Source organism: Gekko japonicus, unplaced genomic scaffold (genome assembly GCF_001447785.1).
Source record: "Gekko japonicus isolate JY-2015 unplaced genomic scaffold, Gekko_japonicus_V1.1 scaffold477, whole genome shotgun sequence".
NCBI classification, from domain to species: domain Eukaryota; kingdom Metazoa; phylum Chordata; class Lepidosauria; order Squamata; family Gekkonidae; genus Gekko; species Gekko japonicus.
This window is the reverse complement of record NW_015174289.1, coordinates 417928-433200: the sequence shown is the minus strand read 5'-3', so window position 1 is coordinate 433200 and position 15273 is coordinate 417928. Positions and strand designations below refer to the sequence as shown.

Here is a 15273-nt window from a genome sequence, read left to right as displayed (position 1 = left end):
GAACACCACTGCATTTTGTACCAGCTGAAGCTTCTGGGTCAGACTCAAGGGTAGGCCGCGTAGAGCAAGTTGCAGTAATCTAATCTGTGACAACCGCATGGATCACTGTCGTGAGGTCATGGGGGGAGAGATAAAGGAACCAGCTGCCCGACCAACCGAAGATGGTAAAAGGCTGATCTGGCAACACTGGTGACCTGGGCCTCCGTGGAAACTCCTCACTGCCGTGGCCAGCGTTAATGGCACCCCACCAAGGGTTGGGAGTCAGATTCCCAATCCTATCCCCCCACAACTCAGGTACAGGACTTCTGTCTTCATTGGATTCCATTTCAGCCAGCTTTGTTGCAACCAACCAGCCATGGCCTGATTTTCTGGGGTGGAGTCAGGTCAGCCATCACATCAGCAGATACAGCTGAGTGTCACCAGCATACTGATGGCAACCCAGCTCAAACCCCCAGATTAACTGGGTGAGAGAGTGCATATAGATGTTAAATAAGATTGGGGAGAGGATCGCCCCTTGTGGGGTGCCACATACCAGATACACTCTCCCCAAGCGCCATCCTCTGTTCCCAACCCTGGAGAAAGGAGGACAGCCATTGCAAAGCAGTCCCCCATATCCCCATGTTGGTGAGGCAGTGGGTCAGAAGATCATAATCAACTGTGTCAAACGCTGCTGTTAAATCGAGTAGCAACAGCAATGCCGACCCACATCAATCCAGATGCCTCCAAAGGTCATCCATGATAGCAAGAGAGATCGTTTTTGTTCCCCTTTCCACTAAGAAGTCACCTGGGGTGCCAAGTTCTCCCAAGTCCAGAAGCAGAGACTTCACGATGGTACAGAGACCCCAAACATTCACTTGTCTTTACTTCCCAAGTAACAGCTCTAGCAAAACGCTATTGAGAAATTCACAAATACAGACTTACCCTCTTTAGAGAGAATTGCATGTCTAGAATGGCCAAAGGCATCTGGAAGAAGAAGAGGAAGAAGAAGAAGGGTATCTGAGCATGTAGAACTTAACAAAATCAAATTGAAAATCTACAGTTTTAGTAGAGAGTTGCATAGCTTACCAGTTTTCAAAATGCGTAAACAGAGTTAAGAAGATTGCCAGCCTCCAGATGGGCCTGAAAATGTCCTGAAATTACAACTGACCTCCAGACTACAGAGATCAGCTCCCCTGGAGAAAAATGGCTGCTTTGGAGGGTGGACTCCGTGGCATTGCACCCCACTGAGGTTCCTCCCCAAACTCAATCATGCCCAGGTTCCACTACCACCCCCCCAAAAAAACCTCCAAGAATTTCCTACTCCAGAGTTGGCAACCCTACACGGGAGCCTTGACCTTCTCAGCAGACAATTCCACAGAATGGAGGCAACAACCGAATGCAGAATGTGTACAGGCAGATGTTGACCTTGCCTAGTTGTAGGGTGGCCTCTCCAGAAGGCCCTGCTCGGGTGAACAAAACTGTCACAGCAGATAATAGGGGGAGAGGCGGTGTTGCAGATCTGAGCGTCCAAGGACATGAAGGGCCTTGGATGTGATAGTCAGTAGCTTGAATTGAGCTTGGTAACTGATGGGCAGCCAATGGAGAGACTGCAGAATGGGTGTGATATGCATACTCTGAATCGTTCCCAATAGCAAGCAACCTCCAGCATTCTATACCAACTGGAGTTTCCAAGGTGACTTCAAAGGCAGGCCCCTGTAGAGTACATTACAACAGCCCAGTCTTGATGTTACTGTGGCATGGATCAAGGCAGGCCCCTGTAGAATACATTACAAGTACATGTTACTGTGGCATGGATCCAGGTGGCCAGATTGGCCATCTTCCAGGCTGAGTTGGAAGGAAGCATTTTTTGGTAGCTGCGTTAACTTGCTTCTCTGGCACTACTCCTTGGGCCAATATAGCCCCTAGACACCTGCCTTGTCTGTTCCGCTACCTAGGAAGTGCTCCCTTGCCGGTTTTTGTTAATAAACTGTATATAGTTAATAAAATGGCCCTTGTTTGATCCAAACTGTTGTCCGTCTCGTTATTCCGACTGTGGGGGCAAATTGCCGTGTTGGCACTTTGCAATACATAAGTGGGTTTTGGGTCGCAGTTTGGGCACTGGGTCTCTAAAAGGTTCGCCATCACTGCCCTAGACTCTTCAGTATGTCAGCAAGGGTCAGCTGAACCCCATCGGGTGGGAAGCACAATGTCCTTCAAGACCTCAGGCTTCTCAACCAGCATTACTTTTGACACTCAGAATTCAGTTCCAATTTGTTCACTCGTAGCCATTTAACCACTGCAGACAGGCAGTGGCTCAGGATCTCTACCACATCACCAGGAGATTTGGATAAGGAGATGCAGAGCTGGGTGTCATAAGCATATTGAGGACAGCCATCCTCCAAGCTACAAATGACTTGTCTTAAGGGTTTGGGGGAGAGGACCGAGCCCTATGGAACCTGGTCAACAAGCTTGGCTTTAAGGGGAGGTTGTGGGGAGGTTACTGCCCTACAGCAAGATTCCAGGTGGAGAAGGATCTGCTGCACCCACTGAACAGCATCCTGACAAATGGATGTGAGACAAGAGACAAGGCAGCCGTTTCCAGCAGGCATAACTTGTCAGCGAGGCTTCCTCGATGGATCCCATAGCCACAAAAAGGTAAAGCATACATTAAGGTACCTTTGAAATACTGATCTCTTCCAAGCTAATCTCCTGCGGGTCTTGGCCTCTTATGCTGGCAATGCCCACCTTCAGCACTTTGCCTTCATCTGGAGAGGGAGCAAAAGGTAAGGACATGGCAGGAGAAAAAGACTACGTCACTTCCAGCTGAATTACTTTCAAGGTGTGTGAAAGCCACATACCTCATCCAATCCACTAAAAGATGCCACTGTTGGGCACTGCTCAGTATACAAAATAGTTGCCAAAAGATCAGTCTTTCTCTGCAGAGGCCTAAAAATCTTTTGAGCATAATACTCTATGTTCTGCCTCAAACATGTTGCTGGGTCTTTGTATTCTTTTTTAAAGCATATATGTCTGCTAATTTGGGAGCCAGCAATAACAGTGGCTTTCCACTCTAATGCAGAGGGCCACTGCTTGATCTGAGGACCAGATGAAACAGCTCTCAGTTTTGACTGATAGATGCCAATGGCCCACTCGAGTCGGCTGTTTTGAGGTGCTGCTCCAAAAGATGCTTCCCACTGGAGTGGTTGGCAAGGGCTGGGCAAACTGAATAAAACAGATGGGGACAATGTTGATTCCCATTCTGTTTGCTGCTAGGACAAGGGTCTGTTGTGCCAAAATACTACTAGGAATAGGCCTGCCAAAAAAAAATCAAGAACAGCCCAGATGCCCCTTGAGCTTTAGGGCCAGTTGCCAGAATCTCTGTGTGTGTGTGTAAAATTCAGAAGTTTGGGCTTGTTTCCAGAGTTTTATTAATACAAGGCAGTGGCAACAGGGTTATTTTCATTTATTTCACATGTGTGGACTGTGTAATCCCTACCTGAGCACTAAAAGGCCATGTCATTGAATTCAACTCCAGATTGCTGTTTCACATGGTGCTGCAGATAGTGTTTATCTACATGTTCTGCAGTTGTCCACCTTGGGTGCTGCTAAGCTGAAGCAGAGAGGGTAGGTGGGGTAGCAACTGCAGTTTAGGGAATTGCTCTGACAGCCTTTCTCCTACACTGAAACATGAGCCACAGGACTGGAAAGCTTTTGCTGTTGTCTCCACTCCTGCCTCCTGCCAACCTAGCAGTTCGAAAGCAAGAAATTGCAAGTAGATAAATAGGTACCACTTCGGTGGGAAGGTAACAGCGTTCCGTGCACCTCGGCATTTAGTCATGCCGGCCACATGACCACGGAAATGTCTTCGGACAGCGCTGGCTCTTCGGCTTTGAAACGGAGATGAGCACCGCAACCCTAGAGTCAGACTCAACTGGCTTTCAAGCAAGGGAACCTTTACCTTTTACCACTCCTGCCATGCTCATGCTCCCCCCCCACACACACACACATCCCAACCTGGCCCCAGGTCTGCCTCCTTAACGCCTATAAACCTTGTATAAGTTTGCAGTGATGTTTCCCATGTCTAAAACCACTATTAAAGTTCTGGGTATCTGCAACCTCTCGTCTTCTAAAGCATGAGCAAGAAATTTTCAAAAATCAGTACTAACACTTTAACATTCAAGAGTCCAGCACTGCTGAATAAACATCTCTGTAATTTTTTCCTAGGTGGAACAGCCTTATGTTGAAGTTATTCCATAATTATGATCTTTTTGTTCCTTTCCACACATTTTCCTGCTGCGATATCTCTTTCCTGAGTGGGGATGGTTGGAAGAACTGCATGCTGAGTCCAAGATGTGGACTCATGAAGGGTATTTATCCAGCACTATTATGATATTTTTCTTTGTTATATTTCATTTTTGTTCTAAGAGTTGCTAACACTGTTTTGATAGCTGTGAAGTACTGAGCTGATATTTCCAGTGACTCCTATCCAAATGGAAACCTGCTGTACATTTTGTATATATAATTTTGTATTTATATTTCAGGATCTTAAACTCTCTACAGAGAAGCTGATTTTTATTAGGTGGATGCATGCTTCAGTTACGAAATGACCTTTCAAACAATTAAGTCCTTCACTTCTACTAGTGTTAATAATCAAGCAACAGGAAGAAGCAATAGCATAGAAGCATACAAATACTGCAGGCTACTGGGCTAGAATTCAAGGCCAAACCTGACATGATCGTATCACAATCATGTGTCAGAGTTGCAAATGGTTCCCTATGAAGACGCGGGGAGGGGGCGGTTATGTAAGATGCAGCATGCTCGGCTGGAAAATTGCTCCTCAGAAGGAAGTCCATCCCGTATAACCCATCCCGTAAGGAGAAAAACAGCTGGAGCAAAAGAGTTTCAGGGACAGGGGAAAGGTCAAGTTCTTCCCATCCATTGATCCATCCATGCTGTACTTTAAACTCCCTGCCGCCATCCACAGTTCATAGGGCTTCAGCATGACCCAAGTTGGGTCATGCCTATATCAAGTCTAGCTGTGCCCTAAATCCCAGCGCACCAATGCCTTGCCAAGTGAAACATTCTTATCAGGATGAACAAACTCTCCCTCCTTCCAGACCATTCCTGAAACAAAGTTAAATTAGAAGCAGGCCCCACTGAGTTCAGAGGGTCTTCTTTCCTCGTGTGCCAGCTAAGTTACAGCACAGAGTTCATCCAGTGGAAGGCATCCCAAATTTCTTAGCCTCAGCACATAATCTTAGATTCTAACCATCACCTTCCTTTGAATCACAGTGCAATAGCTATATATGTATTGCATGTTTATCTGACTCTTCCTCTAAGGAGCTTGGGATAGTATGCAGGATGTCCCACTCTCTTATCATCATCATCATCCATGGGAAATAGATTAGGCTGAGAGAGACTAAGCTTAATGGCTGAGTAGAAGTTTGAAGCCAGGTCCTAGTCCACCAGTCTAGTCTTTACATCATACTTGCTTTCGGTAGCAACTTATTGCGTAGCAATAAGCAACTCATCTAGGAAACAGGCAGCATGGGTTTCTGGAGGAACACCAGGGGCTGTTTAAAATACAGGTTTGCCAGATCTTCTTCTAGTCAGTGCTGGAATGTTAAAAAAAGCATTTCAGCTGAGGCAAGTCTTCTGTTCTTCCTAACAGGGCCAATTACTATTTTTGCCCCACTATCAGGCTTTGATAGGATTGCCAGGTCCGATTCAGGAAATATCTGGGGACTTTGGGGGTGGAGCCAGGAGCAAGGATGTGACATCACTTCCAGGCCCCCCCCCCCACATCCAGAAGGTTCCTGTGATTCCATGGTAGGAGCTTGTGCTTCTAACACAGTGGTTGCTCTCAACTCATTCTCCACCCAAGCCACACACACTGGTGCCATTTAGGATTACCAGATGAGGCTGACAGGTCGGTGGGGGACTTTCCAGGAGCCTCCAGGAGAGGGGAGGGAAGAAACATGATTGAGCTTCAAAGGGAGTTCTGGCTGTCACATTTAAAGGGCTGGTATTCCTTTTAAATGCCTTCTCTCCATTGGAAATAATGGAGGATGGGGGCACCTTCTTTTGGGACTCACAGAATTGGACCCCCTGGTCCAATCTTTTTGAAACTTGGAGGTCTATTTGGGGGGAGGCACCAGATGCTATGCTGCAAATATGATGCCTCTACCTTAAAAAGAGCCCCCTCCAGAGCCCCAGATACCCACAGATATGATTCTCCATTATACCCTATGGGGACCAGTCTCCATAGTGTATAATGGAGCACCCAGCGGACATCCCCCTCCCCACTTTCTGAGAACCCTGAAGTGGGGGGAGGGCCTCCAAAACAGGGGGATCTCTGCCCCCAATTGGGGACTGGCAACCCTGGGATTTGAGTAGGCCATTCCTGAAGGGAAGAATGAGGGGACAACGTTTCTTGCTGCACATGGAAACACACAACCTGCAGACAATGGTGAATGTTTTTTCAGTCTCCCTGTATGAGGGAACTGAGGGAATCACTCAGGAGCCTTCACAATGTTCTTGCATAGGGCTGGATCTAATACTTATTTTTCGCCAGTGGAAGTGGGACAGTATACCTATCCTCACCTTCTTTAGATTGGGGTTATTTCTTCAAATGCAGTATGTAAGAAAGACTGTGAGGCATTGTTGCCTAGGGACCCTTCTACCTGTTCCAAGGAAGAGGACATCAACATGTCCAGATGCTGTCTCCACCCTGTCCACTAAGAGTTGCTTGATCTGGAAGGGCACATTGACTCTCATCAGGACAGGTCTCCAGTGGAGTGGATGAATTGGATCCCACATCAGGTGATGGGTCCGCATGAAGCCGATCACTTCATCGGGGAAGTCCTTTGTTGACTGGAGGAGTGGGTCGTACGTTGCACTGGGACACTGACAGGGAATTAAGATGTTGAAAATGTAAGAGTGTGAACATTCAGGTTCCACAAGAAGTAGTCCTGCAATCCTGTAGTAGGAAGATGACAAAACTAATCAATTTGTGGTCTAGGTTTTTATACACTGTTGCCTATGGATATGTAAGGCACAAAATTAAAATACAACACCGGAACAGCCTCTCTTGTGCCTTTAGTTTTCCCCATGATGCCACTATCTCACGGTTCACTTCGACTGCAGTAATAGGCTGGCAGCATCTATGTGGAATATACTGCTTAAATGGGATATTTTGAATCTGATATATCTTCAGTATGCAAAAATGGTTTTGTTTTTCTGCATACAGAGAGGATCCAGGATGTTAGCAGGCCATTCCAGAAGGAAACTGAGGGAAGCATTCAGGAGCTTTTACACAGTTTTTGCATAGGGTTGGATGTAATACTTATTTTTCACCAGTGGAAAATAATTTCTGTTGGTGAAGGAAGGGGTGGGGGATGGAATTTTTACCAACTCCCCCCTCTTGCTGTGGAGTTTGACATATCCAGTGCTCTTTCTGGAGGTTCCCTGATCCCTAGAGTCAGCATTTCAGGCACTGTGGTGGGCTTGGGAGGGGGGAGGGGAAGTTCTGTTAACAGAGTTTCACTTGTAGTACTTTGGATCCAACCCATGGAATATAACTATGAAACTACACCCAGAATCTTTTCAGGGGATTCCGATTGGGTACAATGCTAAGGTGTGCCTGCTGGCTCATACCACTCTAGCAAAGCAGCAGCACATTAGCCAAGAGCCGGCTACCCAAAATCCCTTTTCATATTTGAATAAATGAACACATGAAGCTGACTTATACTGAATCAGACCATTGGTTCATCAAGGTCAGTATTGTCTACTCAGACTGGCAGTGGCTCTCCAGGGTCTCAGGCAGAGGTCTTTTACATCAGCCTTTTAGTTGGAGATGCAGGGGATTGAAGCTGGGACCTTCTGCATGCTGAACAGATGCTCTACCACTGAACCATGACCCCTTTGGTCTTTCTCTGACACTGTTTTAGTTTTATCTGTACTATACCTGATAGTAACTTGGCTGGTCCCTGTGTCAATTACAAAAGCAGCCCTAGCGGGCCATTGTCAAGCAAGTTTGGAGCCTCTACAGACTTGAGGGACTCTCTAGGTAGGTAGGCAACCCAGTATAACTAAATTTTCCAAACTGTTCATCCCTCTAGCAGTTCCTCCTGGGCTCCCTCCTTATATTGTCATAAATAATTGTCATGTCTCATTCACAGTATGGCTGAATTGTGGGCTATATTCCATTGTCTAAGTGTCTGTGCAGCAGAGAGAGAAAAGGTGAAATGAGACTTTGTGTTTTATATACATACTGTTCCAGGACGAGGATAGGGGATCCTTTCCTTATATTCTACCCACTGGTAGTCCAAGCCTTCCTTATGAGCAAAGGGCCCATTGAAAGCAGCCCGAATGGCCGCCAGGGAATAAACACACACAGCAGAGCCACTAAAAATGCCACTAGAAAGAAAGGGACGGGGACACTGATTAGCAAACCCTAAAACCATCCTCTACTAATGCTATATGTCCATGAATCAGCACACAGAACATGCATGGTGTATCTTAGGTAAAGGTAAAGGTTCCCTTGCTCGAAAGCCAGTCGAATCCGACTCTAGGGTTGCGGTGCTCATCTCAGTTTCAAAGCCGAAGAGCCAGCGCTGTCCGAAGACGTTTCCGTGATCATGTGGCCGGCATGACTAAACACCAAGGCGCACGGAACGCTGTTACCTTCCCACCGAAGTGGTCCCTATTTATCTACTTGTCATTTCTTGCTTTCGAACTGCTAGGTTGGCAGGAGCTGGAACTAGAGACAGGAGCTCACCCTGTCTTGCGGCACCCGGGTCTTGAACCGCTGAACTAGTGACCTTCCACAGCCTGCAGTTCAGCGTCTTAACCACTTGAGCCACCTGTTTTGCTTGCATCTTAAGTGCAAGCAAAACAGTAACTTTCATAAAGATTAGAAGAGAGACTGGATGTGCACAGAGGAGCCTAAATTCATTTTTATTCATGGATCTCGATCCCAAAATGCCTAGATGAGCTTCATTATCAATGTGTCTTGGAACACATGAAGAGATACAAACAGTGCTTTCTCCTGCTGCTGGAGCTGGCCAACCAGTACAAAACTTTTGTCCCTTATTAATGCTGTGACACAAAGGAAAGAAGGAAAAATGACAGAGGAGGGGGGGCAGCACTCATTGTCATTTTCTATTGATTTTATCTTCTTTTTCCCTGATAAGAAACCACCTGCCTAGCTCCTTATTAAGCCTCATCTATCTGACTGCACAAAAATTTCGCTCCAGATGTACTTCCCCCCCCTACTCCACCAAATCTGTTCAACTGCACAGAGTAATTGTACTGGACCACTGCTCAGATCTTCCAATCAGTACAACACAACTGTACCATCTACACCTAACTGAGGCACAAGCAGACTCTGTAAAATGAGACGTCGTCCTCAGTCATACAGAAGCACAGCAGACCAACGCAAAATATCTGACTGCACAAAAATTTAGCTCCAGATGTACTTTCCCCCCCTACTCCACCAAATCTGTTCAACTGCACAGAGTAATTGTACTGGACCACTGCTCAGATCTTCCAATCAGTGCCACAGTACTGACTGTACAACACAACTGTACCATTTACACCTAACTGAGCCACAAGCAGACTCTGTAAAAATGAGACGTCATCCTCAGTTATACAGAAGCACAGCAGACCAACGCAAAAGCAGTTAGCTAGTTTCCTTCATTGTGTGTGTTGCTCATACTTCTACTAACCTGGATACTGTAATTGCAAGGTTACAATCAGAATAATATATCTGCTGCATTGCAAAAAAATTAAAATTATGTATCAAGAGAAATGGAATCCTGCAGTCTACATAAATTACACAAACTGAGCACACTTGTTTTGCGTAATTTATTCTGTTTCTGTCATCGAGGAATGACAAGCTCTGTGGGGCTCTGATGCCCCACATCCTACTTACCACTGCAAATCTTGCTCAGCCTCCTGCTGCCACAATTTGTCCAAGTACTGCTTCCATGGCTATCTACCAGGCTCATAACTGACTTCCTTTATTAAAACTACAAATTGCTTTTATAAATGTTGCTGAATGCTGAGCCAATTGTCACACTTGTGCAGTGCAATCAGAGAATCTGCACAGTCCTAGTCATGATGGAGGAGAGATTATGGACAATGCAGTTATAGGTTGTAGTCAAAAGGCTAGAGTGCCCCAGCAAAGAATCTGAAATAATGCAAACTTACCCAGTTGATCAAAGTGAGTTTCAGTGCCCTGCAGACCTGGGATTGAACAAACCAGCCGGGCTTTTAGGAATGTGCTCCAACGGTTGATGAGGCTGTACTTTCCACCAACATCATTCTGCCAGCCACAAAGGAGTAAGAAGACATCTTTAATGTCCCTCATGGCCTTTTTGTGTCGAGCTCTGACTGGAAGCAGTTCTGTAATGGTCACACCTGGTTCTCTACCAATTCAAATGTCTCTACCTTCTACATTTTTATTCCATCCTTCCTCCAAGGCATGGTTCCTCCATATTTCCATCCTCCCAACCACCCTGTGAGGAAGGTTAGGGGTGAGTAGCAGGCCCAGGGGGTTACTGAGTGAGCTTCATTGCCAAGTAGGGATTTGAACCCAGGTCTCCCCCGTGTCCTAGTACAACGTAAACCACACAGTCATACTGACACTTGACCATAGAGACAGCACCTCTAGTGAAGCATTAACATCATTTAAGAAGGTCAGGACTGCCCATCCTTTTTTTGACATCTGCTGTGAGAAATGGGCGGTTTATTTATTTATTTACTTGCTTTATACCCCCACCTTTCTCCCCAAAAATGACACACAAGTTCCTTATTCTCATTCTCCTCTCCGCCATTTTATCTTCCCAACAGCGACTATTAGGCTGTTAAATAGGATAGTCTGCAAGTGTGTTGCCCAGCAAGTTTCTGTAGCAGAGCAGTTCTCTCTGAACTCTCTCAGTCCCACCTGTCTCACAAGGTGCCTGTTGTGGGGAGAGGAAGGGAAGGTGATTGTAAGCCGCTTTGAGACTCCTTAAGGTAGAGAAAAGCGGGGTACAAAAACCAAATCTTCTTCCCAGATCCTAGACCACCACAAATGCTCCCTCTAAGCTGTGGAGTCTTGTGAGCAAAAATTCTACTTTGTGAGCTACTGGCATTAAAGTTGTGAGCAGGTGATTTGGCTGCTACATGAATTAGTTTGCTCTGGAGCAGTGTTCCCTCTAAGCTGAGTTAGTGTGAGCTAGCTCACAGTTTTTTAGCCTCTGGCTCACACATTTTTGTCTTAGCTCAGGAAGGATGGTTCCAGAGCAAACTCATTTATGCAGTAGCCAAATCACTCACTCATAACTTTAATGCCAGTAGCTCACAAAATAGAATTTTTGCTCACAAGACTCCACAGCTTAGAGGGAACATTGCTCGGGAGCCATCCTTCCTGAGCCAAGACAAAAAATGTGTGAGCCGAAGGCTAAAAAACTGAGGTAGCTCACACTAACTCAGCTTAGAGGGAACACTGAACCACCACCCCAGGCAATTTTTGTCTTCTTTCATACAGACAAGTTTCCATGCATTTTTTTTTTTTAGAAGTCAACCCCAAAGAATTCAAATGGACACATCCCCAATTATGCACTGGATTGTAACTGCAGATTGGTTGTCAGTGTACTCTATAAAAGGATAATTTCACAGTTAGAATATGCCAACTGTTCTGTCTTGGGAATAACTGCTCATCTTAGATGGCCCTCATGTTCTAAGATAGAGAAAGATGGAACTTAACCTGCATGGGAAACCATAGAAAAAGTAAATATACCTTTTAATGGAGTCTCCCCATAGGCTTTTACTGGCAGCTTCTCATCTGCAACCCTAGATAAGCCCCATACTGTTTACAGTAAAGTCTTTGCGGATGCCAAGGCTAAATACTCAGAGCAGTTCTGCCAGCAGTTTCTATAGGCTAAGCAGAGCCTGAGTTGGCACCTTCAAGAGACTGCTATGGCTGACCTTGCAGACACGAGCGACCCGGGCATGGATGCGTCTTCTCTCCCACTGTCCAGCTTCTACAGCAGTTTCCCGAAAAAAGAAGTACACTTTGTCATCATCATGGTTGTAGGTGTCAGGAACGGCAAAAGCACCAATAAACACAGGTTCTGTGAAGAGGGAAATTCAGGCACACATCAACATGTTGGCAGAACAAATTATTGAGAGTCTTTTACTCCCTTCCAGTGGTCTTGATCATAAACAGCACTGATTATTGTCATGGTAGTGCTATACAAAATGGTGCTGCTATAGAAAATAGATAGGGATGTTATGGACTGTTGCTGGCTAGGAAAGAAAAGAGGTTATAATCTTGCAGGATCTGCTACTTGCAGCTACAGAAACTAGGACAGTAATAAGCTACTGTGCCAGGCTACACGGACTAATTCGTGTCTGGAGTAGCTTCGTTACCCAGCTGATGAATTCATTTTTGCTGACTGGAGGAAAGAACACTGATGGCTTGTTTATAGTATTTGCTTTAAACACAGTTGTACAAGTGAAGCATGTGTGGAGGCAAAAAGAGACTCCTACAGAAAAGCAGATCTGCTACCCCACATTATCCCAGAGAGTGAACAAGAGAGCACTGCAGTCTTTCCCAAATCTGGCTTCCAGGGCTCTTTTTGTAGCAGGAACTCATTTGCATATTAGGTGACACACCCCCTAATGTAGCCAATCCTCCAAGAGCTTACAGTAGCCCCTGTAGGAAAAGCTCTGTAAGCTCTGGGAGGATTGGCTACATTAGGGGTGTGTGGCCTAATATGCAAAGGAGTTCCTGCTACAAAAAGAGCCCTGCGTGGCACAATCTTTTTGGAAAGATCACAGTTAAAGTGTATATGTATACCTCTGTAACAAAAAGAACTATAAACTTTTTAAAAATGAAAAATGGTCTAGGTGGTTCTCAGTGTGTGGACACTGTCTCTGTCTCTTCCAGCATCCAAACTGTACTTCCTTCTCTCACACAGACACACATCTGTCCCCTCCCTTCAGCCAACAGGGATGGTGGCAGTTTCCTATTAAAGCTCATTCAGGAGAAAATCTACAGTGGTTGGAACGCACAGGAACGGAGTTCTGGCTGGCTCCTGAGTTGGCCACACCCAGCAGGAACTCATTAGCATAATAGGCCACACCCAACAGCAGAAACTCATTGGAATTGGCTACATTAGGGGTGTGTGGCCTAACATGCAAAGGTGTTCCTGCTACAAAAAAAGCTCTGGGTTTTGACAACAAGGTAAACAGAATAAGAAGCAAAAGGGGTGTGTGGCTGGATGACCACACTTCTAGTAACATGGGGGTGTGGCCTAATATGCTAATGAGTGTCTGCTGTTGGGTGTGGCCTGTTCTACAAAAAAAGCCCTGGTTAAGAGACATCATCATTCCTTTGGTGATTTAGGATAGACTAAGCCAAACTCATTACAGTATTGTGTGTAAGTGCATCATCTGTTTCCTTCTCCCAAGGCTCAGTTCAACCGTCCACCTTGTCCTGCTCCAGAACCTGTACCCAGCCCTTTATAGCTATAACTGATGTGCAAGTGGTGAAACATTGCATTCTAAAGGACCCAGTTACTGTTATCTAGAGTCACGTGGGTAGAAGCCTGAACCAAATGTGTTCAGATCCCAGCCCTATTGATGTTACATCTGAAGAGTTCCATATAGGACAATGGCAGGTCTACCACCACCTAAGGGCAGCCACCTTCTCAGCAGACTATTCCACCAACATTATCCACTTACCATTTAACCAGTTATCTTGGTTCTGTTCTGTCCGGATATAGTTCTGGTCAGACCTATCAAGCCATGTGCGGAAGAACGCAGCACTGCTTCCCATGAAGTCAATAGATGCACCTGAATAAAACTCCCCATCTGTGATAACCAAAAGAGGAATATACTGAAAGAAAATTTGTATCCATGTTTTGGATTTTTAAGGATGGCTCTTGGTCCCTCACACAAATTTTATTGAGGGAAAGGATACTGGTTAAGGAAGGCATATACGGTTGCCATCTCTCCCCCCTTCGAACTTTTAACCAGCAGATATCCAACCAGGGCTCTAGTCGGGGGGGAGATCAGTGCAAACAGAAAAGCCATTCTCACATAAAGAGGCCATCCTGCCCTGTAAAGCAAAAGCATATCAACAATTCTGGCTCCTAGATTTAATCACAACCCAGTGCCGTGTTCAAGTGATTTTCCTTCTGAGCATTTTCCTACATTGTCCTTGTGGAAACTGGTGCTCTGGGCTGTGTGTAAGGATCTGTAGAGACCTGCTGGATGGATGGTTCTGCCTTGTGGCATGGGCTTGGACCAGAGGATTCGTTAGCTCCCTTCCAGGGATTTTCTGACACGATAATTCAATGGCACTTGTTGAAAAATTTACTTTTTCTTATCTTGCCCTTATGGCAGAGGAGTCATGAGGAAAGGATTACTGCAGCAAAAGCCGCAGGTACATGGATGTACACAGAGATACAGATTCTAGAAGCCTTTGCAGGAAGCAAAGCTGGTAACATATGCTGGGTTTCTTTTCTGATTGTTTCTACCACTGCATGGTCTAGATTTCTCTCACTACCCTGTTTGCCATCCTTCTTACCAATTAGAAGTCCCGTGAAAGGCTCATGGGGGCTGTAGGGGCACTTGCCTCTCCCAGATTCAATGGAGTGAGTCACCAGCTGCATAGCTGGAAACCCTGGTTTCTGCAGAAAACCAAAGGAGAACTTTTAGTCCAAGCATAAGCCTTGCCAGGAACATCAGTGCAAACAGAAAAGCCATTCTCACATAAAGAGGCCATCCTGCCCTGTAAAGCAAAAGCATATCAACAATTCTGGCTCCTAGATTTAATCACAACCCAGTGCCGTGTTCAAGTGATTTTCCTTCTGAGCATTTCCCCACATTGTCCTTGTGGAAACTGGTGCTCTGGACTGTGTGTAAGGATCTGTAGAGACCTGCTGGATGGATGGTTCTGCCTTGTGGCATGGGCTTGGACCAGAGGATTCGTTAGCTCCCTTCCAGGGATTTTCTGACACGATAATTCAATGGCACTTGTTGAAAAATTTACTTTTTCTTATCTTGCCCTTATGGCTGAAGATGCTGATGGTCAAAGTCAAACTAAATAGTCAGGCATGCCGTGAAATTCACATGCCCAAAGCACTTACCAGAAACTTCTAATATGAATGGATTCTGCATACTGTTGAGCTGCCTGTTACAGAGCATAGCTGAAAAAGTTTTCACAGAATTGCAGCTTCATGTCAGGGGGATTTGTTTATTTGTTTTGTTGCATCAACATTACAGTGTTGGGGGTAGCAG

The 15273-nt window shown here is 45.6% G+C and overlaps 1 protein-coding gene across 1 annotated transcript in view; it reads right to left on the bottom strand.

Annotated features, from left to right (window-relative positions):
* LOC107121153 (semaphorin-3D-like) overlaps positions 1-15273 on the bottom strand; it is a 31925-nt gene that overhangs the window by 5283 nt on the left and 11369 nt on the right. The window contains exons 5-13 of the mRNA XM_015424018.1: positions 14561-14663; positions 13714-13842; positions 11953-12098; positions 10165-10306; positions 8769-8788; positions 8253-8420; positions 6663-6885; positions 2656-2744; positions 922-963 (exon numbers count right to left, since the gene is read on the bottom strand). Coding sequence (XP_015279504.1) covers positions 922-963; positions 2656-2744; positions 6663-6885; positions 8253-8420; positions 8769-8788; positions 10165-10306; positions 11953-12098; positions 13714-13842; positions 14561-14663 — 1062 coding nt within the window. The remainder of the gene's footprint in view (positions 1-921; positions 964-2655; positions 2745-6662; positions 6886-8252; positions 8421-8768; positions 8789-10164; positions 10307-11952; positions 12099-13713; positions 13843-14560; positions 14664-15273) is intronic.